The sequence below is a fragment of the Coregonus clupeaformis genome, unplaced genomic scaffold, assembly GCF_020615455.1.
Source record: "Coregonus clupeaformis isolate EN_2021a unplaced genomic scaffold, ASM2061545v1 scaf0747, whole genome shotgun sequence".
NCBI lineage: Eukaryota > Metazoa > Chordata > Actinopteri > Salmoniformes > Salmonidae > Coregonus > Coregonus clupeaformis.
This window is the reverse complement of record NW_025534202.1, coordinates 165,214-192,350: the sequence shown is the minus strand read 5'-3', so window position 1 is coordinate 192,350 and position 27,137 is coordinate 165,214. Positions and strand designations below refer to the sequence as shown.

General features: G+C 41.5%; 1 protein-coding gene and 1 long non-coding RNA gene across 2 annotated transcripts; one reads left to right on the top strand and one right to left on the bottom strand.

Moving 5' to 3' along the window:
• Positions 1 to 7,616: 7,616 nt before the first annotated feature.
• On the bottom strand, positions 7,617 to 9,081 carry LOC123485587 (zinc finger protein 271-like). Its single transcript, XM_045216599.1, has 2 exons — positions 8,075 to 9,081; positions 7,617 to 7,991 (listed from the first exon to the last, which is right to left on the bottom strand). The coding sequence occupies exons 1-2, from the start codon at positions 8,991 to 8,993 to the stop codon at positions 7,786 to 7,788; spliced, it is 1,125 nt and encodes a 374-aa protein (XP_045072534.1). The 5' UTR covers positions 8,994 to 9,081; the 3' UTR covers positions 7,617 to 7,785.
• Positions 9,082 to 18,435: 9,354 nt separating this feature from the next.
• LOC123485593 lies at positions 18,436 to 21,656 on the top strand. The gene is made up of 3 exons (XR_006659076.1): positions 18,436 to 18,494; positions 21,089 to 21,211; positions 21,495 to 21,656. It is a non-coding gene; the product is annotated as an uncharacterized LOC123485593 (long non-coding RNA).
• Positions 21,657 to 27,137: the final 5,481 nt, after the last annotated feature.

The window sequence follows — 27,137 nt, the reverse complement described above, 5'->3', positions numbered from 1 at the left end:
AGGCGGAGAGTAGTGGTCCGTCACGCCCGGAGCCGGATCCGCCTCCGAGGCGGAATGCCCACCCGGCCCCTACCCTGGTATGTGAAGGTTGTGCGGTCGGAGTCCGCACCTTTGGGGGGGGGGGCGGAGTACTGTCACGCCCTGACTCAGGGGACTCGTATATGTTGAGTCAGGGTGTATATATTCTTTGGTGTGTATATTCTATATGGTGTTATTCTAGTATGTGTATATCTATGATTGGCCGGTGTGGTTCCCAATCAGAGGCAGCTGTCGCTCGTTGTCTCTGACTGGGGATCATACTTAGGCAGCCTATTGGCACTAGTGTGTTGTGGGATCTTGTTCTGTGGAAGGTATGTTGTGTGTCCTACCTTGGACTTCACGTTTCGTTTCGTTTGTTATTTTGTCATTGTGTTTATAAGTTAATAAACATGTACGTATATCACGCTGCGCCTTGGTCTGACCCGTCATTAAACGAACGTGACAGGAACTGATAACAGGAAAGAGGCCTCCCCATCCTAGGGAGGGGAGCAACTGTTAGAAACGTCTAGGCTTGCAGAAAGAGTATGTTGCAGGAGTGTGATAAACAATGTATGTGTACTATGGAAAAATACAGCCCGCCTAAAGCGGGGTGGAGCTTTCTGTTGATGAGAGTTCATTTATGTGTGTATAAAAGAACTAGCTCAGGCCCAGAGGGGCAGAGCTCTCTGAATAAAAGACTGATCTATTGCAGCTGAGACTTCTAATTCTTTATTAACCAGAGCCTTACAACCTCTGGGAATTGGTCAAAGCTTGAGTAATAGTTGAGTTCAACCATTGGAATATAAATTATCGTGTGAAGACATACAAGACCACTGATAATCTCCCTCGATCTGGGGCTCCACGCAAGATCTCACCCCGTGGGGTCAAAATTATCACAAGAACGGTGAGCAAAAATCCCAGAACCACACGGGGGGACCTAGTGAATGACCTGCAGAGAGCTGGGACCAAAGTAACAAAGCCTACCATCAGTAACACACTACGCCGCCAGGGACTGAAATCCTGCAGTGCCAGACGTGTCCCCCTGCTTAAGACAGTACATGTCCAGGCCTGTCTGAAGTTTGCTAGAGTGCATTTGGATGATCCAGAAGAGGATTGGGAGAATGTCATATGGTCAGATGAAACCAAAATAGAACCTTTGGTAAAAACTCAACTCGAGCGTGTTTGGAGGACAAAGAATGCTGAGTTGCATCCAAAGAACACCATACCTACTGTGAAGCATGGGGGTGGAAACATCATGCTTTGGGGCTGTTTTTTCTGCAAAGGGACCAGGACGACTGATCCGTGTAAAGGAAAGAATGAATGGGGCCATGTATCGTGAGATTTTGAGTGAAACCCTCCTTCCATCAGCAAGGGCATTGAAGACGAAACGTGGCTGGGTCTTTCAGCATGACAATGATCCCAAACACACCGCCCGGGCAACGAAGGAGTGGCTTCGTAAGAAGCATTTCAAGGTCCTGGAGGGGCCTAGCCAGTCTCCAGATCTCAACCCCATAGAAAATCTTTGGAGGGAGTTGAAAGTCCGTGTTGCCCAGCGACAGCCCCAAAACATTACTGCTCTAGAGGAGATCTGCATGGAGGAATAGGCCAAAATACCAGCAACAGTGTGTGAAAACCTTGTGAAGACTTACAGAAAACGTTTGACCTGTGTCATTGCCAACAAAGGGTATATAACAAAGTATTGAGAAACTTTTGTTATTGACCAAATACTTATTTTCCACCATAATTTGCAAATAAAATCATTAAAAATCCTACAATGTGATTTTCTGGATTTTTTTTCCTCATTTTGTCTGTCATAGTTGACGTGTACCTATGATGAAAATTACAGGCCTCTCTAATTTTTGTAAGTGGGAGAACTTGCACAATTGGTGGCTGACTAAATACTTTTTTTCCCCACTGTAAGTCATACCACAGATTCTCAACTGGAGTGAGGTCTGTGCTTTGACTAGGCCATTCCAAGACATTTAAATGTTTCCCCTTAAACCACGAGTGTTGCTTTAGCAGTATGGTTAGGGACATTGTCTTGCTGGAAGGTGAACCTCCGTCCCAGTTTCAAATCTCTGGAAGACTGAAACAGGTTTCCCTGAAGAATCTCCCCCCGTATTTAGCGCCATCCATCATTCCTTCAATTCTGACAAGTTTCTCAGTCCCTGCCAATGAAAAACATCCCCACAGCACGATGCTGCCACCACCATGCTTCACTGTGGGGATGGTGTTCTCGGGGTGATGGAGAGGTGTTGGGTTTGCGCCATACATTTTCCTTAATGGCCAAAAAGCTCAATTTTAGTCTCATCTGACCAGAGTACCTTCTTCCATATGTGTGGGGAGTCTCCACATGGCTTTTCGCTGAACACCAAACGTGTTTGCTTATTTTTTCTTTAAGCAATGGCTTTTTCTGGCCCACTCTTCCGTAAAGCCCAGCTCTGAGAAGTGTACGGCTTAAAGTGGTCCTATGGACAGATACTCCAATCTCCGCTGTGGAGCTTTGCAGCTCCTTCAGGGTTATCTTTGGTCTCTTTGTTGACTCTCTGATTAATGCCCTCCTTGCCTGGTCCGTGAGTTTTGGTGGGCGGCCCTCTCTTAGCAGGTTTGTTGTAGTGCCATATTCTTTCCATTTCTTAATAATGGATTTAATGGTGCTCTGTGGGATGTTCAAAGTTTCTGATTTTTTTTGTAAACCAACCCTGATCTGTACTTCTCCACAACTTTGTCCCTGACCTGTTTGGAGAGCTCCTTGGTCTTCATGGTGCCGCTTGCGTGGTGGTGCCCCTTGTTTAGTGGTGTTGCAGACTCTAGGGCCTTTCAGAACAGGTGTATATATACTGAGATCATGTGACAAATCATGTGACACTTCGATTGCACACAGGTGGACTTTATTTAACTAATTATCTGACTTCTGAAGGTAATTGGTTGCACCAGATCTTATTTAGGGGCTTCATAGCAAAGGGGGTGAATACATATGCAGCACCACTTTTCCATTATTAATGTTTTAGACTTTTTTGAAAAAAGTTATTCTTTTCATTTCACTTCACCAATTTGGAGTATTTTGTTAATGTCCATTACATGAAATCCAAATAAAAATCAATTTAAATTACAGGTTGTAATGCAACAAAATAGGAAAAACGCCAAGGGAGATGAATACTTTTGCAAGGCACTGTACACTACCAGTCAAAGGTTTTAGAACACCTACTCATTCAAGGTTTATTTTTATTTTTTACTATTTTCTACATTGTAGAATAATAGTGAAGACATCAAAACTATGAAATAACACATGGAATCATGTAGTAGCCCAAAAAGTGTTAATCAAATCAAAATACATTTTATATTTGAGATTCTTCAAATAGCCACCCTTTGCCTTGATGACAGCTTTGCACACTCTTGGCATTCTCTCAACCAGTTTCACCTGGAATGCTTTTCCAACAGTCTTGAAGGAGTTCCCACATATGCTGAGCACTTGTTGGCTGCTTTTCCTTCACTCTTTGGTCCAACTCATCCCAAACCATCTCAATTTGGTTGAGGTCGGGGGATTGTGGAGGCCAGGTCATCTGATGCAGCAGTCCATCACTCTCCTTCTTGGTAAAATAGCCCTTACATAGCCTGGAGGTGTGTTGGGTCATTGTCCTGTTGAAAAACAAATGATAGTCCCACTAAGCCCAAACCAGATGGGATGGTGTATCGCTGCAGAATGCTGTGGTAGCCATGATGGTTAAGTGTGCCTTGAATTCTAAATAAATCACAGACAGTGTCACCAGCAAAGCAATCCCACCCCATAACACCTCCTCCTCCATGCTTTACGGTGGGAAATACAAATGCGGAGATAATTCCGTTCACCCACACCGCGTCTCACAAAGACACGATGGTTGGAACCAAACATCTCCAATTTGGACTCCAGACCAAAGGACACATTTCCACCGGTCTAATGTCCATTGCTCGTGTTACTTGGCCCAATCAAGTATCTTCTTCTTATTGGTGTCCTTCAGTAGTGGTTTCTTTGCAGCAATTCGACCATGAAGGCCTGATTCACACAGTCTCCTCTGAACAGTTGATGTTGAAATGTGTCTGTTACTTGAACTCTGTGAAGCATTTATTTGGGCTGCAATTTCTGAGGCTGGTAACTCTAATTAACTTATCCTCTGCAGCAGAGGTAACTCTGGGTCTTCCATTCCTGTGGCAGTCCTCACGAGACCACTATCACCATAGTGCTTGACTGTTTTGCGACTGCACTTGAAGAAACTTTCAAAGTTCTTGAAATGTTCCGTGATGACTGACCTTCATGTCTTAAAGTAATGATGGACTATTGTTTCTCTTTGCTTATTTGAGCAGTTCTTGCCATAATATGGACTTGGTCTTTTACCAAATAGGGCTATCTTCTAAAACTTTTGACCGGTACTGTGTACGTATCATAATGATTAGGTTATTACTAGTGTACTGATAAAAGTAGGTCACGTGACATGCCGGCCACTTTGAGAAAAAATATGTTTTTATATCGGAGTTGTGCCAGGTCGTCACAAGTTACCACAGCCACAAAGTCATAAACCATGCCCACTTCTACAATTTCTCTATTTAAAATGTAATTTTAAACCTAACCTTAACCACACTGCTAACATCATGTCTGACCCTAACCTTAAAATCAAGAAAGCATGTTTTACTTTGTGGCTGAGGTAACTAGTGGAAATAGTTGTCTGTTGTTCACATGCGTATATGCCCTCTCATTGGCTAGAATGGTCCCACCTGATTTTGCCTCCTCCCGACTGCCTTCCATTTTTAAGACATTTATTTTCATTGCCATTACATATTAGAAGGCAATCGCTGGCAATTAATTATTGGGTTAACTTACAGGAACATGTGGTGTCTCACAGCACAAAAGGGGTGCTACAGAAAAGTTGGGAGCATGAACGTAGACAGAATAAAACCTTTGGATGGGTGGGTGATAAGCAGGCGAGGCAGATGGGATTGTATGGCAGGGACTTTAGCCCCACGGTACCTATCCCTGTGAGTCCACCATGGCTATTCCCACCTCCAGTAGTTGATTTACAAGTGTTGGAGAGAGTACAGAAAGACAGGGAGGGGTTTGATCCTTGCGAGTTCTTTAAAAGGCAACTGGAAATTGTAAATCAGTATTTTTTGGACATGTATACAGATCGATCAAAAGACCCATGGACAGGTAGGACTGGATCAGCCTTTGTTCAACAGGAAAGTGGGGTGGCTGTCAGGAGACGTATTACAGACCACCTGGCTGTGTATACGGCAGAGCTGATGGCCGTACTGTTGGCCTTGCTGTGGGTGGAGAAAGTCAAGCCAGACAGAGTAGTTATATGTTCTGACTCATGTGCTGTGTTGATAAGCCTGCAATCATTTAGCTAACATAGCAGACAAGGCCTGCCATATGAGGGAATTAAAATTCATGCCCGAATGAGACAGCTGGGTGTCCATATAAGCTTTGCTTGGGTCCCGGCCCATGTAGGGGTGGAAGGGAATGAGGAAGTAGATGTGCTAGCTAGACAGGCCCTAATCGGATCGGGTTACTGGTCCAACGCTCTAAACCGCTAGGCTACATGCTGCCCCTATTCCAGGTACAGAGTAAAGTAGGGGAGGATGGTAGGAATGGACAGAAGAGAGGAGGCCATCCTTACAAGGATAAGGGTGGACACAGCCAGCTGAATAAGTCATTAGATGCGATGGGAAATCATTCAACAGGAAGGTGTGATTACTGCCAGGAAACAGAGACAGTGTGGGCAGTATGATAGGGAATGATAAAGACTGATACAGTATGAGGGAGAAGGGGGTACAGGAATTGAGTTTGATAAGCGTATTGAGTACAACATTGTTAGATACAGTCACACATATTTATATTTTTAAAGAGAAACGGGGCTGGAAGATAAAGACTTAGTTCCTCAATCCCTGTCGCTGGCCCACACACCAATACAGAAGGTGGGGTAATGCACCATAACGTTGGATGTCAACCATAAACCCCAGATTTTATTTTTATTATTATTGTTAGAGCGGAGGTGAACAAGTGCACACTTTGGGAGGAAGGAGATAATTAAGTAATATGACAGATTCCTAAACATGATATAGTAGTAGGAATGTGGAGGATGATGAAAACTAGGCCTAGACATTTTATACAGCACAGCAAGGCCTATACTGTTAAAAAGGAAACCAGACTTACTGGATCCATCGTGGAAACTATTGTTTCTTCAGCGTTTCTTACTAAGACAAGAAATGTGTAGGCTACAGTACAGTTACTATGTTGTCACAGTGTTCAGATAAGGATTAGTGGGTTACCGGGAGAGAATTCCAGTCTCAAGGCTGCAACTGATGCACCCCTAGACCAGAGCAATCAAACATCTATTTAAATATCAAAACTCAATTAATCTTACTTCAGAAAGTTCCCGATCTATAAAAAGTCGAGTAAAGTCAAGAAAACGTTCAACAACACCTTTCACTAAGAATCCTGTTGTCTGCTGTCGTCTATTTTTTACCTGACAGCAACTTGGAACAGAGTTCTATTTGAGTCCAGTAAGACACGTGTTTCTCTGTTGATTGTTTTTAAACCGGTTTTATTCTCAGGACCATGACTATAACATTGAGTGTTGAGACACGGGGCAACAACATATCCTGGTCTCTTCTACATAATACAATTAAACATTTAAAAAATACATATTTTAATAAATGAATATGCAATCAGCAATGTAAAAACAAAACAAGAAAACATGAAACCACATTCCAGATGTATGTTTTACAATGACATTTACATGCAAGCATTCGTTCCTTCTAACAAATCCCCAATAAAAGTAGAATGGTAGGTATAAGATATTATCAAGTGTATTTCCAGAGTGAAGAGAGAGAAGTTTGGTAGGAGACCTTACTGGCCGTGAGAAAAACTGAAGAGTGTGATGTCTGTGGTTGACATGACCTATAAGTACTGATGGGCAGAGCTGGCTTCCTGCCCCCATGATGCCTCTTCCAAACAACCAACACATCATTCGCTTCACAATGAAAATGTGTTTAAATCTTGTTGGAGCACACTTAATATACAATAAGGAAAGTTGAAAGATATCCCTATTAAAATTCTTTAAAATAAATGCAACAACATAATTTGACCACACTAATAGGCCTATGGCTTCTGTACTTCTGTATGTCCCATCAGCTACACTAAAACCTGGTGAAGGGATTTACAAGAAATATGTGAACATCTTTTAGGACCAAACTAATTATACAAGAGGCCTATGATCCTTATAAAAAAAGATTATTATTATAGATTAAAAAAACAATGTGATAAGCAGATGTTGTTAAGCAGATATTGGATTACATTTATTGATCTATTGAAAACAAGAATACACACCTCGTATTGTTGAAACATTATTATACATGATACAAGTATTTAATGGATAATGGGAGTTAATTAAATAAGATACAGCTATTAAAACCCACCTCAACATCCCCCACCCCACAACAATCCTACTCCGAGACGAATGATCGATATGGATCCAGAGCTTGACATTATGCTACAAAGCTTATCATGGTATTCAGACTTAGTATACTGTTAGAGAATGGGAGATGGATGACTCTTCACAAGATGTTTTCTATTTAAACTTTATTTAGGGATCTGGAAACGGTGCAGGAGAGGAGGGAGATAAAAGACGACATGTTTGTGCTTTATGGTGATTTTCCAGTGACCATGAATGAGCAAAGATCTTTCCACATAGACAGGAGTAAGGTTTCTCTCCAGTGTGTGTGAGCTGGTGTCTAGTCAGATTTCCTGACACCATGAAGCTCTTCCCCACACTGATCACAGCTATAAGGCTTCTCTCCTGTGTGTATGCGTTGGTGTGTAGTCAGTTCTCCTGATTGATTGAAGCTCTTCGCACACTGATCACAGCTATAAGGCTTCTCTCCTGTGTGTATGCGTTGGTGTGTAATCAGGGTTCCTGGATGATTGAAGCTCTTCCCACCTGATCACAGCTGTACGGCTTCTCTCCTGTGTGTATGCGTTGGTGTGTAATCAGGGATCCTGAATAATTGAAGCTCTTCCCACACTGATCACAGCTATAAGGCTTCTCTCCTGTGTGTATGCGTTGGTGTGTAATCAGGGATCCTGAATAATTGAAGCTCTTCCCACACTGATCACAGCTATAAGGCTTCTCTCCTGTGTGTATGCGTTGGTGTGTAATCAGTTGTGCTGATTGACTGAAGCTCTTCCCACACTGATCACAGCTATAAGGCTTCTCTCCTGTGTGTATGCGTTGGTGTGTAGTCAGGTATCCTGAATGACTGAAGCTCTTTCCACACTGATCACAGCTGTAAGGCTTCTCTCCTGTGTGTATGCGTTGGTGTGTAATCAGGGATCCTGAATGATTGAAGCTCTTCCCACACTGATCACAGGTATAAGGCTTCTCTCCTGTGTGTATGCGTTGGTGTGCAGTCAGGGTGGAATCTCGAGCAAAGCTCTTCCCACACTGATCACAGCTATAAGGCTTCTCTCCTGTATGTATGCGTTGGTGTGTAATCAGGGATCCTGAATGATTGAAGCTCTTCCCACACTGATCACAGCTATAAGGCTTCTCTCCTTTGTGTATGCGTTGGTGTGTAATCAGTTGTGCTGATTGACTGAAGCTCTTCCCACACTGATCACAGCTATAAGGCTTCTCTCCTGTGTGTATGCGTTGGTGTGTAGTCAGGTATCCTGAATGACTGAAGCTCTTTCCACACTGATCACAGCTGTAAGGCTTCTCTCCTGTGTGTATGCGTTGGTGTGTAATCAGGGATCCTGAATGATTGAAGCTCTTCCCACACTGATCACAGGTATAAGGCTTCTCTCCTGTGTGTATGCGTTGGTGTGCAGTCAGGGTGGAATCTCGAGCAAAGCTCTTCCCACACTGATCACAGCTATAAGTCTTCTCTCCTGTATGTATGCGTTGGTGTATGGTCAGGTATCCTGACTTCCGGAAGCTCATCCCACACTGATCACAGCTATTAGGCTTCTCTCCTGTGTGTATGCGTTGGTGTGTAGTCAGGTGTCCTGATTGACTGAAGGTCTTCCCACAATCAAAGCAGGGGTAAGGCCTCTCCCCTGTATGAATTCTCTGATGAGATTTTAAGGTTTTAGATGCAGCAAAACCCTTCCCACACTGAGAGCAGCGGTACTGTTTCTCTCCGGTGTGAATCCGATGGTAAATGATAAATTCCTTCTGTTTAGCAAAACCCTCCCCACAGTCAAAGCAGCAGTGGTGAGGTTTCTTCCCTATACATGTCTGCTGGTGTTTGAGACGTTCTGATCTGGAGAGACTCTTCTGGAGAGACGTCTTGTCAGCATCATGTTGTTGTTGAGGCTCCCCCAGATGATAAGCCCCTCCCACCAAGAGCGCAGCAGTTAGGGCTGTCCCCCTGTGAAACAAAGATATTGAATAGCATGGACATCTGAAATCAGGCTACCTGATGGGACTTTGATGAATGACAAATTGCCAATCAAAATAAACGTACTACCACAGCGACCATGTTATTTTTGAGAAGCATATTTGATTCCGAATTCAGACATAAAGTTTAAGTGAAAACTATTTATAAGATGCATACTTTCAGTTTTTCCCAAACTCACTGCACTCCCGCAAAGAAGTAAGCTTGTGCTGCTCTGCATAGTAGGAGGGCATAATTATTCGTGCTTGTGTAATCATGTCTTTGCAGCTGTATAGGTGAATAAACTTAGTTTGAGCTTTTCTAGTTGTCTGTGAGTTTTATTTAGATCCTAACACATGTAAACATACTCATTGTAAAGCACTAGTTATTTTGTTGCTTTTGACAAAGTCATTTCTGAAGATTATTATGAATGTGATTAGTAATTCATTTAGGTCTGTCCCTCATTTTAAGGTCAACCCTGTTACATGAACTGAACTCCCGTTTTAATATGGTGAAACTATTCCTTTAAAAAAATATATGTTTTCAAAAGAAACATTGAACATCTAATAGTTAAATCATAGTAGAACCAGCTCACCTGCTTTTACTCTCTTTTTGTCAATTTACTGCTGTTTTGTGGTGGAAAACTGAGCAAGTCAACCCTTTTACCCATTCATAGACATGCTAGAAATGTTTTAGTAAAATTTTTTTGTGAAGATTGCATTCAATTGCCACTAGGTTTCATAAAACAACCTTCTTTTCCCCCCCGTCACAAAGCGGTTTATATGGCTGATTTAAAGGACTATTCTACCCATGTAATCTGGTGGTTTTGTTGTTTTCAGTAGTCCCCTGTTACGGTCAACACTGTTACTTTATTTGGCACATAGGCACTTAGTGTAGTACTATTTTTATTAAATGTCTTGAGATGGGAAAACATGTTTTTTTATGAAGTTGAAGATGTGCTCTTTATTACAGAATGTTACAATTACGTGATTTTTTTTGGGACCAAGTTACACTTTTAAAAATGGGTGGAATGACCCAGATCACTTCATCAATATATAATGAATCAATTAATGACTAGAGTGCATAAAGATGTCAGAATTCTGATATGACATCATTGTTTTAGCACTATCCACTGAGTTTTCAATCTACGGTGTGCGACATTGTGCAATATTCCAATAAATCAACACAATCTACTTTTTCGTTTTTTCAAATTGCTGGCATCTTGAAGCTAAAATTGGGATCATGTTTACAATGCTAATGTCAATACCCAAAAAACAGTAAAGGAGAGCAATGTACAATACAGTGAATTTAGCAAAATGAGGAATTTGTGGTAAGTACATGCAGGCCGCCATCTTTATGCACCTCCACTATTGTTACAGAAGCAGACTGTAGTGTAATCTACACACCATGGTTCTTACTTAATGAAATCAAATCTCCATCTTCCTTCTCTTCTCCTCCTCCTCTCTCAGTTCCACTCTGCCCCGGTGTTTTCCTGCAGTCGACCAGACCCTGCAGTAAAGTGGTACCAGGAGGTGTTTGACCTGGGGACTCCGGGAGGGTGGAGGGGAACGGGCTAGCTTTGTCCTGTTGGCTATAATAAATATTAAACAGTTTATCATTAAACCAAATATTTGATTAATTTAGTCTACACCTCTGATTGATTTGGGAGCATCCCTAGAATATCTAATTTTTCCTAAAATGTTCAATCATTCACTACTTCCCACAAATCTAATAGCATTGGGTTGGTGGAGGCATGGGCTAGTCAGAGTTTCCACCATATTTCTTATACCAGTCATTTCCTTTCAAAAAAGAGAGGAAGCGGCGACTTCTGGCTTATTTGATCGAATATACGTTTCATAACGATTAGGTTGTTACGAGTTTAATAATAAAAGTAGGTCACGTGACATGCTGGAAACTCCCCCCCCCAAAAAAAAAAAATTGTAATTTGAAACCTAACCTTAACCACACTTCTAAACTTATGCCTGACCCTAACTTAAAATAAAAAATGCACATTTTTGTTTTCATGAATTTCTACGATATACATTTTGGACTTTGTGTTTGTGGTAACTAGTGGAAACCATTGTGCCTGTTGTTCACATGCGTATCTGCCCTCTGATTGGCTAGAATGGTCCCACCTGATCTTGCCTCCTCCCAACTGCCTTTCATTTTTTAAGATATATCTTTCATTGCCGTTACATATTAGAAGGCAATTAATTATTGGAACATGGGTTGTCTCATGTTCCAAAAGTTGGGAGCATGAACGTGGACAGAATTAAAGCTTTGGTCTCTGGTCTTGGCCATTGTGGAGAGGTTGGAGTCTGTTTGATTGAGTGTGTGGACAGGTGTCTTTTATACAGGTAACGAGTTCAAACAGGTGCAGTTAATACAGGTAATGAGTGGAGAACAGGAGGGCTTCTTAAAGAAAAACTAACAGGTCTGTGAGAGCCGGAATTCTTACTGGTTGGTACGTGATCAAATACTTATGTCATGCAATAAAATGCAAATGAATGAATTACTTAAAAATCATACAATGTGATTTTCTGGATTTTTGTTTTAGATTCCGTCTCTCACAGTTGAAGTGTACCTATGATAAAAATTACAGACCTCTACATGCTTTGTAAGTAGGAAAACCTGCAAAATCGGCAATGTATCAAATACTTGTTCTCCCCACTGTGTGTGTGTGTATATATATATATATATATATATATATATATATATTATACAACTTTTGAAGTTAATATAATGCCATTGTTAAGTGAGAGAACCACTCCGGAAAAAGGGCGGGACAGCTGCTCGGATGTGAACATGAAAAATATATTAAATTCACTTTCTAATGATAGGAAGAACCATTTCAAAGTAGAGAAGTGTAGGCAGGAGATAATAAATAAATATTATGTCATTGTTGATGGAATCTGTCTGATATACAAAAAGCTTGGGGAAAATACAGAGAATGTCTAACTCATTGACAAAGACACGAGTGGTCTTTAACTGTATTAGCTGAAGTCAGACAATGAGATCAGAAAGTACTTTGTGATACTCATGATAGGACATTGCAGAGAGATAAAGAGAGTATGAGGGCTCTTGGTGAACAGATAAAAACATTAAAAGAGGAAATTCAACAATTGCAGGAGGCATGTGTGCTAAAGGAAGACTTGGCCCCCACCTGTGGGCTCTCTGTTCTACCCTCATGCTGAGTTGTGCAAGGCAGATCGGGTTTCAAGCATCTGGTCAGCACTGCCTGGCTTTTGAGTCAACAGATTCTGACAGCGGTGACAAGCGATGTCTTAGGCCAATCAGAACACAGGCTGTTAAAGGGGTAAAGACAAACCCCCGTGACAGTAATCACAAATAAATCAGCATCTCCAAAACTTGGATGAATGGTCAAAGACTTTGAAGCATCCACAAGACGTGGGTATGAAGACGTGGAACCATTTAAAGCGATTTAAAAAACTCTACAATCTACATCCATATGATGGGTTACAGTTGTTAGGCTTGGTTTTGAACAACCGTGAACATGGTGTACTTGAAGAAAAAGGTTATAGCGCTGTGGGTGGTGAAATGTATTTATGTCACTGATGGTGCCAGAAAGTCTGGGTGCCAGGAATTCTGGGGGGCTACTGCTGTTAATCTTAGAATGAGTATGTGATGGAATGTCCTGACTGGGGGTGCAAACCGATACCACCGGGTTGGGAGTGACACACAATGATGGTTGGCAACTGTTGGTTAGAACTTGTTTACACTCAAGTATATAAACGGAGAGATCTCTGGGTCTATCATTCGGATAACAAGAGGCAACTTACTTGTATCTTGTTGTGTTGAATCAGTACCGTATTATTAAATACCTTGTATCAAATCTCCATCTAAGTGTTTAGTTATATTAGTGCATCCTGAATCACTTAAAACCACAGAAACGCATATCAACCTCTAAAATGAGGGACAGACGTAAATGAATTACTAATAACATTCATAATAATGCTCAGAAATGACTGTCAAAGCAACAAAATAACTGGTGCTTTACAATGAGTATGTTTACATGCACACTCATAATTGGACATTAAACTAGTTATGGCAGTAGGCTGAGTATGGCTTTAGTCATGTAAACACCTTACTCTGCTTATCTTAATTGGCTTAAGGTGACAATCCATGTAACGCAGTTAAAAACACCTGGTTTCCTGAGCAATCTTTAGAATTATTAGGACATGTAAACACTTTAATCAGAGTTATAGCGGTGTATTTAATCTGTGCATGTGCTAGCACAAGCAGCGCAAGCTAACTTATTTTGATCGTGTGCAGTGAGTTCAGGAAAAACTGAAAGTATGCAGCTTAGAAATAGTTCTCACATACAAACTGTATATGTCCGAATTCTGAATTAAAAATGCTTCTCAAAATAACATGGTCCCTCGGTAGTATGTTTATTTTGATTGTCAATTTCTGCATTTATCAAAGTCCCATCAGGTAGCCTGATTTCAGATGTCCATGCTATTCAACATCTTTGTTTCACAGGGGACAGCCCTAACTGTTGCTCTCTCAGTGGGAGGGGCTTATCATCTGGGGAGCCTCAACAAAAACATGATGCTGACAAGACAGAAAGAGTCTCTCCAGATCAGAACACCTCAAGAAACACAAGCAGAGACATATAGGGAAGAAACCTCACCACTGCTGCTTTGACTGTGGGAAGAGAGCATAGGCCTCTTGTATAATTAGTTTGGTCCTAAAAGATGTTCACATATTTCTTGTAAATCCCTTCACCAGGTTTTAGTGTAGCTGATGGGACATACGGAAGTACAGAAGCCATAGGACTATTAGTGTGGTCAAATTATGTTGCATTTATTTTAAAGGATTTTAATAGGGATATCTTACAACTTTCCTTATTGTGTATTAACTGTGCTCCAACAAGATGTTCACACATTTTTATTGTGAAGCGAAGGATGTGTTGGTTGTTAGGAAGAGGCATCATGGGGGCAGGAAGCCAGCTCTGCCCATCAGTACTTATAGGTAATGTCAACCACAGACCTCACACTCTTCTGTTTTCTCACGACTACTAAGGTCTCCTACCAAACTTCTCTCTCTTCACTCTGGAAATACACTTGATAATATCTTATACCTTACCATTCTACTTTTTATTGGTGATTTGTTAGAAGGAACGAATGCTTGCATGTAAATGTCATTGTAAAACATACATCTGGAATGTGGTTGCATGTTTTCTTGTTTTGTTTTACATTGCTGATTGCATATTCATTAGTTGTATTATGTAGAAGAGACCAGGATTTGATATGAATTAATGTATCCATGTGAATCTTATTGTAAAACGTTTTGTTTTGCATTGTTACTATTGTTATGAGTGGAGATCCCAACTACTGCTACTTTGTAGTTGATTGATGGATTACCTACCAATCAGATGAGAGCAAAAACTCAACACTATATTTGTTTTGTTCTAGCATGTAATAAGAACATTTAATATATATTTTTAATGTTAATAACATGATACTGAGTTGCAGAAGTCCAGACGGGGAGATGAGAAATGCCTGGATTAGGATCTGCTCCGCTTCCTGTGTGAAGTTGGATCACTTGTTATGACGAGTTTCTCTGGTATCGAGTACTTCAGGATGTAAGAGAATAGTTAAACACTTTAGATGGAGAGTTGATTCATGTTTATTTGATTGTTACAGTACTGGATTCAATGACAAGCATTACGGGCGTAGCCTCTTGTCATCTGAATGACTTCCATAGAAAATCCCTCAGTTTATATGATGCTCTCCAATCTACTTCTGTCCAACAGTTGCCAAACATTATTGAGTGTCCTACTACAATAGGATCCCCCTACATGGTATCATGTGGCACCCTAGCCAGGCCATTCCATCACGTACTCCTCCTAAGATTAGCAACAGTGGCCAATCTATCTTGGCACACCGACCTTCTGGCCCCCCATCCGTGACCGACACAACACATGGCGTGTCCTTGTCCTCCGCTCATGATTTTACAGACATTAAGAAATCCTGTATCAAAAGTCGTTATATCAGTTCTCTACGGATGTTGTTGAGCAAAAACCTGCAGGAGCGAGTCACTGTTGAATTATTTATTATTTTTGTACTTTTTACTCCACAATGACCACACTGCTAATCTTATGCCTGACCCTAACCGTAACATAAAAAAATCATATTTATGTTTTGACTTTGTGGTTACGACTGCCTTCCATTTTTTTGACATTTTATTTTAATTGCCATTACATATTATAAGGCAATTGCTGGCAATGAATTATTGGGTTAACTTACAGGAACATGGGTTGTCTCACCCCACAAAAGGGGTTCTACAGAAAAGTTGGGAGCATGAACATGGACAGAATAAAACCTTTGGATGGGTGGGTGATAACCAGGCGAGGCAGATGGGATTGTATGGCAGGGACTTTAGCCCCACAGTACCTATCCCTGTGAGTCCACCATGGCTATTCCCACCTCCAGTAGTTGATTTACAAGTGTTGGAGAGAGTACGGAAAGACAGGGACGGGGTTGACCCATGTGAGTTCTTTAAAAAGCGACTGGAAACGGTAAATCTGTATTTTTTTGACATATATACAGATGGATCAAAAGACCCATGGACAGGTCGGAATGGATCAGCCTTTGTTAAACAGGAAAGTGGGTTGGCTGTCAGGAGACGTATTACATTCCACCTGGCTTTGAACAAGGAAGAGCTGATGGCCATACTGTTGGCCTTGCAGTTGGTAGAGGAAGTCAAGTCAGACAGAGTAGTTATATGTTCTGACTCATGTGCTGTGTTGATAATCCTGCAATCATTTAGCTAACATAGCAGACAAGGCCTGCTATATGAGGGGAAATCAAATTCATGCCCGGATGAGACAGCTGGGTGTCAATACAAGCTTTGCTTAGGTCCTGGCCCATGTGGGGGTGGAAGGGAATGAGGAAGTAGATGTGCTAGCTAAACAGGCCCTTAGGAGACAGGAGGTAGAGGTGCCAATGAGCAAGACAGAGACTAAGGGAATGATATGGGCAGTGGTGCTGCAGAGATGGCAGGAACAGTGAAACAGTGACACTAAGGGCAGGCATCTATTCATTGTTTACATTTTAGTCATTTAGCAGGCAATGTTATCTAGAGCGACTTACAGGAGAAATTAGGGTTAAGTTGCCCAATGGCACATTAACAGATTTTTTCACCTTGTCGGCTCGGGTTACTGGCCCAACGCTCTAAACCACTAGGCTACCTGCCGCCCCTATTCCAGGTACAGAGTAAAGTAGGGGAGGATGGTAGGAATGGACAGAAAGAGGAGGCCATCCTTACAAGGCTAGGGTGGGACACAGCCAGCTGAATAAGTCATTAAATGTGATAGGAAATCATCCAACAGGAAGGTGTGATTACTGCCAGGAAACAGAGACAGTGGAGCATGTACTGATACCGTGTGGGCAGTATGATAGGGAAAGAGAGAGAGCTGAAACTGTATGAGGGATATTGGGGTACAGGAATTGAGTTTGATAAGCATACTAAGTAGAACATCGTTAGATACAGTCTCAAATATTTATATTTTTTAAGAGAAACAAGGCTGTCATATAGGATTTAGTTCCTCGATCGCTGTCGCTGGCCCACACTCCATTACAGTAGGTGTCAAAATGTACCATAACTTTGGATGACAACCGCGGATAAACCCCACAGAAGAAGACGTATTTTCATTGTGAGTGGCCACTTCGCGAGTATCTGGTCATATAATGGCTAATCAGATTTTCAAATCAGTGGAGGTGAACAAGTGCACACTTTGGGAGGAAGGAGAGATCATTAAGGACTAGACACAGATTCCTACACATGATAAAGTAGTAGGTTATCTTGCTGAAGAAACAAATCCCAACAAGTTTTAGTCTTTTTTTCTCTCAGCCATTAAACACGGAACAGAGGAATGTGGAGGATCAAATATTATAAAAACTTGGCATAGACATTTTATACAGCATGCCTATCCTGTTAAAAGGAAAGCAGACTTACCGGATCCATTGGGGAAGCCACATTTTCTTCAGCGTTTCTTCATCAGACTTTCCGGTTCACACTGGCCATGCAGTAGCAAAATACACAGCTATCTCGATTTAAGAGCTCATGGCAGAGATATTAGAGAAAGGAGGATCTAGGAATCCCATTCGGCAATGAATGGAGGAACGTATAACGGCTCACCCAGCAGACTGTCGGACATTCACGTTCACCTTGTCATGTTGGGTCACGCAATCCCTTCTCAAAGTCAGGGTATGAGTCCAGAAACCGGCATATTTTCCTCCACACTAGTTAATGTCACGATTCCAAAGCTATACGATATTACAGAGAATAAGTAAATTATATCACATATCGGTAAAGATTTACAATGACAAATTCGTCTCCTTCTTCTTCTTCTTCTTCTTCTTCTTCTTCTTCTTCTTCTTCAGTGGGCTTTAATGGTGGTTGGCATCCAATATCTTGCCCAGCTGGGACGAGGACTCGGGCAGAACTTGGGTTGAGTGAAGGCATGAACGGCTGAGAGTTAGCGTCGGATGTCGTCATCTGGACCAACACCATGCGGACCTTAATGGTGTCACAAGGGTTTGTGTTACAGGGATAAGAGCTCGGGCAGAACATGGGAGTTGATGGAAAAAATTTGCGGGATGCCAGAAGTTAAATAAAATTCAATTTAAACGTAATGTGTCAGTGGGCAGGAAGGTTGGTCATTACGAATGGGGGGAATTTGGAACAAAATCTAAAATAAGTCATGCACATGCACCATATGTGGACAAAAATAAAAAATTGTGGGGGACTTTTATTTTGACATGATGTAAGCAGGAAGGAAGTGGGTATACAACAGACCAACGTTTGGAAAGTATGTTTAATAATACGATGCTGGATTCTTCAAAATAAAATTCTGGGGTCAATAGCCAACAGTGGAAGTAGATTAGTACTCCTTTAAAAGTGCGTTCCCAGAAAAACAATCTTGAATCCTCCCTCTGTTGTCTCTGTTCTGCAGATGCCAAGATCAATGCTCTAGACAGAGGAGAAAGCGCTGCCGGGGCCAATAACGGCTTGACCTGAATACATGCTGTCTGCAGGTGAGCAAAACCTCACCTAACAGGACAGCCTCTCAGTTTGGCTCTCAAACCAAACTCTATTTGAGATTCTTAATTCATACATTATTTAAATTAACTTGGCTATCACCAAGAATTGTGTGCATCCATCCTATTTTGTGTGAAATATGTCTTGATTTTTGCCTTGTCATACATGTTCCAGCCAAGGGCAATGTAAATATACATGTCCTTTTGCTAAAACAGTCTTCTCACAATTGGTAAAAGTTGTATGTACATGTATTTAGATGTTTTTGTATTTTTTTCAGTCACACTGTAGCAAGAAAGGAGATCTGTAGCTCAGCTGGTAGAGCACGCGCCTGACCCAAGGTAGTGGGTTCGAACCCCGGACCACCCATACACAAAAAAATGTATGCACGCATGACTGTAAGTCGCTTTGGATAAAAGCGTCTGCTAAATGGCATATTATTATATTATATTATTATCCATGAAGTGAACATGGACAGCATATCTCAGCCTGAGTCCAGTAAAGGTAAAGAGGACTCACCTAGGGAGCTCCTACACTAGCTAGCAAGCCATATGAATGATGCACTGAAATTAGCTACTCTCAAGGGGATCACTGTGGTAGCTAGCTATGGCTATTCTCAGACAAGAACGAACAAGCAAGCCCCTGTCTGAGAAGCATGTCCGATTGATCGAGCATTCTACTCAATGCGTCGTCAATGAGTGCTGATTTCTTCAAAAAGTTAATTACAGTGGTTTGGAAATACAATGACATTGCAAAAGGAGGCAACTAATTAGTTAAACCGTTTGTCATCATTTTGATGTCGCCAGATTGACTTTTTGATGTGCAGCATCAATGTTAGCTAGCTACAATTGAGGGGATACCACCACATTTTTGCTAGTTGCCGTAGCATTACTAGCTATTTTTTGATAAACTTGTTAGCTAATGACAACATTGCCATCCATTTGGCGACATGATAATGATGTCAAAGTTGTTTCATACTAAACGTTTGTCTACTTTAGCAATGTCATCATATTTCCAGGCCGCTAGTAGTGTTACTTTGACAATATACTCATTAGCCTCCATCCATCGTGACTTTTGTGCATGTCTATCGTCGACGGCAGAGGGAGGCTTGAGAATATTCATAACAATGACATGATGCGACACACTGACTGAGGTGCAACCTATGAATAAGCAACATTTGTTTTACATTTATCTATTTTCCCAGCGCTCAGACTCAGTGTGTCTCTCTCTCTCTGTCTGTCTGTCTCTTGGAGTTCCAGATGTGGCTGGAGGAGTGGTGGTGGCCACTGGAAGGCAACTTTAATACTGGAGCAAATGTAGGAGCTCATCTTCATAAAATGAATCTATAACAGCTGATGCAAGTATTCTATATGTATTAGGTACTACTACAGTGCTAGCAGGAGAGTCCTCCTTTACTAATCATATTTCATGAATGTACAGGGTCCATTTTGACCCAAGACAACAATCCAGACTAAGAATGTACCAAAGGTCAGATCATAATGAATACTAGTATTATATGGACAGAGTCGACCTGATCCTAGATCAGCACTCCTACTCTGATGACGAATTCTCTCTCTCTGATCATCCTTTCTATAATTTCAGATTGACCCCCTGGTCTATGATTAGTAGATGTGGATGAGTGGACATACAGATCTGGGACTAGCATAAAAACAGCAACTCTTCTCAGCTGTTGGCAAGGATTTATTTGACATCCAATCACCATGAGAGATGCTTTATTCTGCATTCAACACTTCTATTGTGGTCTCCCCTTATAGATGATTTTCAAGTACATATGTTGTAGAATTAAACACCTATATGCCTTAAAATGTTTATGGATTGAGAACCAGTTGAAGGGTTAATACAGAGCAGAGACATTTATGTGTTTTTCATAAACTCGCTGCAGCTGGTCTGGGTATGTCAATGACATGTGATGGAGATACAACTCCTCGTGATGGCTGTGTGGAGATTGGAGTAACAATGGAACTAGTGTTATCATTTGTTTGTGCTTATGACCTGACACATAGCCACATGCACATAATCTCAAGGGCCAGGGAGGATGGTAAATGATAAATGCTTAAATGTATGTGGTTGAGAATGGGTTATGGATGACATGTTTAAACCATGTTTAAGTATTAATTGATATGTTTTATAATGTGTTATGAAATGATAAAGGTAAAACAGAATGAACATGATTGATACTTTGTACTCCAGATGCATGCCTGGATAGTGAATATAGTCAAAACAGAGTGTGATTGTTCTTTAACGTACGTATGTACATACTTTTTTGAGTCATGCCACTAATAAGATACAGAGGCCCCACTTAGAGAAGCGCAAGTAGCCCTCGTGAGTAGCCAACATGTGATACTGAAAGATGTTATTCATTCACAGGGAGGAGTTGTATCAGTGTGACTATGCATGTCTGTATAAAAAGGACGCTCCGGTTCAGGGCAAGCAGTTGCTCCATGGAGCAAGCTCGGCTTTGTTATGCAAATAATAAAAGTCTAAATTCACAAGTTCCAGTCTCTTGAGAAATATTTTTAAGTTGACTACTTTTTGAGTCAAATATTTCTACGACACCCTCAATCTATTACAGGAGAGGTGAGCACCTATCAGATCCCCCTGCTGTCCTTCACCCCTCAGTGCAGTCTTCTGACCATCGCTGAGGACAGGAAGAAGTCAGCCAAGTTCATTGCCATGCAACGCTCTACTGATCGAGGTAGACTATGCTTTGAGTAACAACTGACTGTCTGAGAGGCAGGCAGACACGCACACTCACATTTGGCTTGACCTTTCTCAATTAAATTAAATGTTATCATGGTCAGAAGACTTACAATAGAGAATGATTATATTCCCTCAGGGGACAGTACCAGACATTGTAAGGGGGCTGTTGCATGTTTAGAAGTTTGGAATACATTATTTTCTATATTAGTTCGGGGTTCATCTAATCCTGACCTGACAGTGTGGCTTTCAACTAATCTATTTTGTTTTCCAACCCCCAGGAGACCATGAGAAGGGAGTGGGTCACCTGACCAACACCATTGCTGTGTGTGGTTAACTCCAGCAGACCTCTTCCTGTCTTTTAGAAACGGGCCACTGTCCGCCAGGTGAGGATGCTCTCCCATGGAAGGGCTGTTGTGGAAACAAAATGCCTGAAAGTTGCCTGGGAGTGCTGATCTAGGATCAGGTCAACTCTGTCCATAATACTAGTATTCATTATGATCTTTAGTCTATTCTTAGTCTGACTTGTTCTCTTGGGTCAAAGTGGACTTTGTACATTCATGAAATATGATTAGCACTGTAAAACCATATGTAGCTAGCTAGCACTGTAGTAGTACCTAATATAGGATCCTTGTATCAGCATTAATTCGTCAGGGCATGGACTCTACAAGGTGTCGAAAGTGTTCCACAGCGATGCTGGCCCATGTTGACTCCAATGATTACCACAGTTGTGTCAAGTTGGCTGGATGTCCTTTGGGTGGTGGACCATTCTTTATACACACAGGAAACTGTTGAACATGAAAACCCCAGCAGTGTTGCAGTTCTTGACACAAACCGGTGCACCTGGCACCTACTACCATACCCGTTCAAAGGCACTTAAATATTTTGTCTTACATTCACCCTCTGAATGGCACACATTCTCAATTATCTCAAGGCTTAAAAATCCTTCTTTAACCTGTTTCCTCCCCTTCATCTACATTGACTGAAGTGGATTTAACAAGTGACATCAATAAGGGATCATAGCTTTCACCTGGTCAGTCTATGACATGGACAGAGCAGGTGTTCCTAATGTTTTGTACACTCACTGTAGTTTATTGATCCTGAACCACAATGTGTCTAAAAAAGGTAGTAAAGAATAATTTGATAATCAAACATAGAATATTATTACACTGAACAATATGGTATTGCATAATATAACATTTTCATAAAAGGCAATTGCTCAATAATGACTGATAGCAATACAAAGTAAATCATTAAACATATCAGGAGCACTCGGTCCTAGAGCAAAAAATATTAAACGCTGTTATCAATATTATCGATGTTAGTCGCTGAGAAGTTTTTGTGTAATCAAAAATATAGAAATGCAAAATCCCAATGATTTTACATTTTACATCTTTAGTCATTTAGCAGACACTCTTATCCAGAGCTACTTACAGTTAGTGAGTGCATAAATTTTTCATACTGGCCCCCCGTGGGAAACGAACCCACAACCCTGGCGTTGCAAGCGCCATGCTCTACCAACTGAGCTACACGGGGCCCATAAAGAGCAGAAGTAAAATCTTGATATATACTGTCAATATACTGTAGATTACTATCATAACAAGGACAGATCATTCAAATGCAGCATTCACTCAAAAGTTGAAGTTCATGGTCTGGAAAACTTCTAGATGTGGTAGCAATATGATTGTTAAGAGAACAGAGGTGTAAGGCCTAGCTTTGGTTTTGGTGCCATAGCTCTTCAGTCCATGTTCTGTGGTGGTTCTCTTCAGTCCATGTTCTGTGGGGGTTCTCTTCAGTCCATGTTCTGTGGGGGTTCTCTTCAGTCCAGGTTCAGTGGTGGTTTTCTTTAGTCCAGGTTCTGTGGTGGTTTTCTCCAGTTCTCATAATGGGAGGGCTGAGCGTCTCTGAGTGGCTGTGTCGCTGCGGGAGTCCCTCACTCTCTGAAAGAAGACACACGGAATGAATACTTTACACACTATACAGTGGGGGAAAAAAGTATTTAGTCAGCCACCAATTGTGCAAGTTCCCCATTTAAAAAGATGAGAGAGGCCTGTAATTTTCATCATAGGTACACGTCAACTATGACAGACAAAATGAGAAAAAAAATCCAGAAAATCACATTGTAGGATTTTTAATGAATTTATTTGCAAATTATGGTGGAAAATAAGTATTTGGTCAATAACAAAAGTTTCTCAATACTTTGTTATATACCCTTTGTTGGCAATGACACAGGTCAAACGTTTTCTGTAAGTCTTCACAAGGTTTTCACACACTGTTGCTGGTATTTTTGGCCCATTCCTCCATGCAGATCTCCTCTAGAGCAGTGATGTTTTGGGGCTGTCGCTGGGCAACACGGACTTTCAACTCCCTCCAAAGATTTTCTATGGGGTTGAGATCTGGAGACTGGCTAGGCCACTCCAGGACCTTGAAATGCTTCTTACGAAGCCACTCCTTCGTTGCCCGGGCGGTGTGTTTCCCTAAAGGTTAAACAAAAGGTGGATGGTTTGAGGACACATGTTATCATATAGTGTACCTTGAAATAAAAAATCCTTGTATTTGAATCTCACATTTCTCTCAGGTCTGTGATTATCAGGGTGGAGTGACTCACTCTGTCCCCATAATACAGCCGTGGTCAAAAGTTTTGAGAATGACACAAATATTGGTCTTCACAAAGTTTGCTGCTTCAGTGTTATAAGATATTTTTGTCAGATGTTACTATGGTATACTGAAGTATAATTACAAGCATTCCATAAGTGTCAAAGACTTTTATTGACAATTACATTAAGTTTATGCAAAGAGTCAATATTTGCAGTGTTGACCCTTCTTTTTCAAGACCTCTGCAATCCGCCCTGGCATGCTGTCAATTAACTTCTGGGCCACATCCTGACTGATGGCAGCCCATTCTTGCATAATCAATGCTTGGAGTTTGTCAGAATTTGTGGGTTTTTGTTTGTCCACCCGCCTCTTGAGGATCGACCACAAGTTCTCAATGGGATTAAGGTCTGGGGAGTTTCCTGGCCATGGACTCAAAATGTCGATGTTTTGTTCCCCGAGCCACTTAGTTATCACTTTTCCCTTATGGCAAGGTGCTCCATCATGCTGGAAAAGGCATTGTTCGTCACCAAACTGTTCTTGGATGGTTGGGAGAAGTTGCTCTCGGAGGATGTGTTGGTCCATTCTTTATTCATGGCTGTGTTCTTAGGCAAAATTGTGAGTGAGCCCACTCCCTTGGCGGAGAAGCAACCCCACACATGAATGGTCTCAGGATGCTTTACTGTTGGCATGACACAGGACTGATGGTAGCGCTCACCTTGTCTTCTCCGGACAAGCCTTTTTCCGGATGCCCCAAACAATCGGAAAGGAGATTCATCAGAGAAATTGACTTTACCCCAGTCCTCAGCAGTCCAATCCCTGTTCCTTTTGCAGAATATCAGTCTGTCCCTGATGTTTTTCCTGGAGAGAAGTGGCTTCCTCGCTGCCCTTCTTGACACCAGGCCATCCTCCAATAGTCTTCGCCTCACTGTGCGTGCAGATGCACTCACACCTGCCTGCTGCTATTCCTGAGCAAGCTCTGCACTGGTGGTAACCCGATCCCGCAGCTAAATCAACGTTAGGAGACGGTCCTGGCGCTTGCTGGACTTTCTTGGGCGCCCTGAAGACTTCTTCACAACAATTGAACCTCTCTCCTTGAAGTTCTTGATGAGCCGATAAATGGTTGATTTATGTGCAATCTTACTAGCAGCAATATCCTTGCCTGTGAAGCCCGTTTTCTGCAAAGCAATGATGACGGCACGTGTTTCCTTGCAGGTAACCATGGTTAACAGAGGAAGAACAATGATTTCAAGCACCACCCTCCTTTTAAAGCTTCCAGTCTGTTATTCTAACTCAATCAGCATGACAGAGTGATCTCCAGCCTTGTCAGCTGGTCCTTTTGTGGCAGGGCTGAAATGCAGTGGAAATGTTTTTGAGGGATTAAGTACATTTTCATGGCAAAGAGGGACTTTGCAATGAATTGCAATTCATCTGATCACTCTTCATAACATTCTGGAGTATATGCAAATTTCCATCATAAAAACTGAGGCAGCAGACTTTGTGAAAATTAATATTTGTGTCATTCTCAAAACTTTTGACTACGACTGTACACAAAGTACAGTGCCTTGCAAAATAATTCATCCCCCTTGGCATTTTTCCTATTTTGTTGCATTACAACCTGCAATTTAAATTTATTTTTATTTGGATTTCATGTAATGGACATACACAAAATAGTCCAAATTGGTGAAATGAAATTTAAAAAAAACAATGTTACAAAAAATTATAATAAATAAATAACGGAACAGTGGTGCGTGCATATGTATTCACCCCGTTTGCTATAACGCCCCTGAATAAGATCTGGTGCAACCAATTACCTTCAGAAGTCACATAATTAGTTAAATAATAATAATAATAATAATATGCCATTTAGCAGACGCTTTTATCCAAAGCGACTTACAGTTATGTGTGCAATACATTTTTACGTCTGGGTGGTCCCGGGGATCGAACCCACTACCCTGGCGTTACAAGCGCCATGCTCTACCAATTGAGCTACAGAGGACCACGTGTGTGCAATCTAAGCGTCACATGATCTCAGTATATATACACACCTGTTCTGAAAGGCCTCAGAGTCTGCAACACCAATAAGCAAGGGGCACCACCAAGCAAGCAGCAACATGAAGACCAATGAGCTCTCCAAACAAGTCAGGGACAAAGTTGTGGAGAAGTACAGATCAGGGTTGGGTTATAAAAAAAAGATCTGAAACTTTGAACATCCCACGGAGCACCATTAAATATATTATTAAGAAATGGAAAGAATATGGCACCACAACAAACCTGCCAAGAGAGGGCCGCCCACCAAAACTCACGGACCAGGCAAGGAGGGCATTAATTAGAGAGGCAACAAAGAGACCAAAGATAACCCTGAAGGAGCTGCAAAGCTCCATAGCGGAGATTGGAGTATCTGTCCATAGGACCACTTTAAGCCGTACACTCCACAGAGCTGGGCTTTACGGAAGAGTGGCCCAAAAAAAGCCATTGCTTAAAGAAAAGAATAAGCAAACAAGTTTGGTGTTCGCCAAAAGGCATGTGAGAGACTCCCCAAACATATGGAAGAAGGTACTCTGGTCAGATGAGACAAAAATTGAGCTATTTGGCTATGAAGGAAAACGCTATGTCTGGCGCAAACCCAACAGCTCTCAAGAAGCATGTTTCAGTCTTCCAGAGATTTGAGACTGAACAGAGGTTCACCTTCCAGCAGGACAATGACCGTAAGCATACTGCTAAAGCAACACTCAAGTGGTTTAAGGGGAAACATTTAAATGTCTTGGAATGGCCTAGTCAAAGCCCAGACCTCAATCCAATTGAGAATCTGTGGTATGACTTAAAGATTTCTGTACACCAGCGGAACCCATCCAACTTGAAGGAGCTGGAGCAGTTTTGCCTTGAAGAATGGGCAAAAATCCCAGTGGCTAGATGTGCCAAGCTTAGAGACATACCCAAAGAGACTTGCAGCTGTAATTGCTGCAAAAGGTGGCTCTACAAAGTATTGACATTGGGGGGTGAATAGTTATGAACAGTTTGTCTTGTTTGTTTCACAATAAAACATATTTTGCATCTTCAAAGTGGTAGGCATGTTGTGTAAATCAAATGATAAACACCCCAAAAATCTATTTTAATACCAGGTTGTAAGGCAACAAAATAGGAAGCATGCCAAGGGGGGTGAATACTTTCGCAAGCCACTGTAATGTGATAAGCAGACGTTGTTAAGCAGATAATGGATCTAATTTATTGAATACAAGATTGTTGAAACATTATTATACATGATACAAGTAATTAATGGATAACAGGAGTTAATGAAATAAGATACAGCTCTGAACACCCCCACCCCACTA

What these genes read in the sequence shown, in the direction of transcription:
- LOC123485587 (XM_045216599.1), bottom strand. Translation starts at nt 8,993, where the DNA reads ATGAGCTTCCGGAAGTCAGGATACCTGACCATACACCAACGCATACAT. An exon ending in GCCTTATAGCTGTGATCAGT is followed by an intron (nt 7,992 to 8,074) that starts GTGGGAAGAGCT and finishes AGCTGTGATCAG; the next exon opens with GTGGGAAGAGCTTCAATCAT.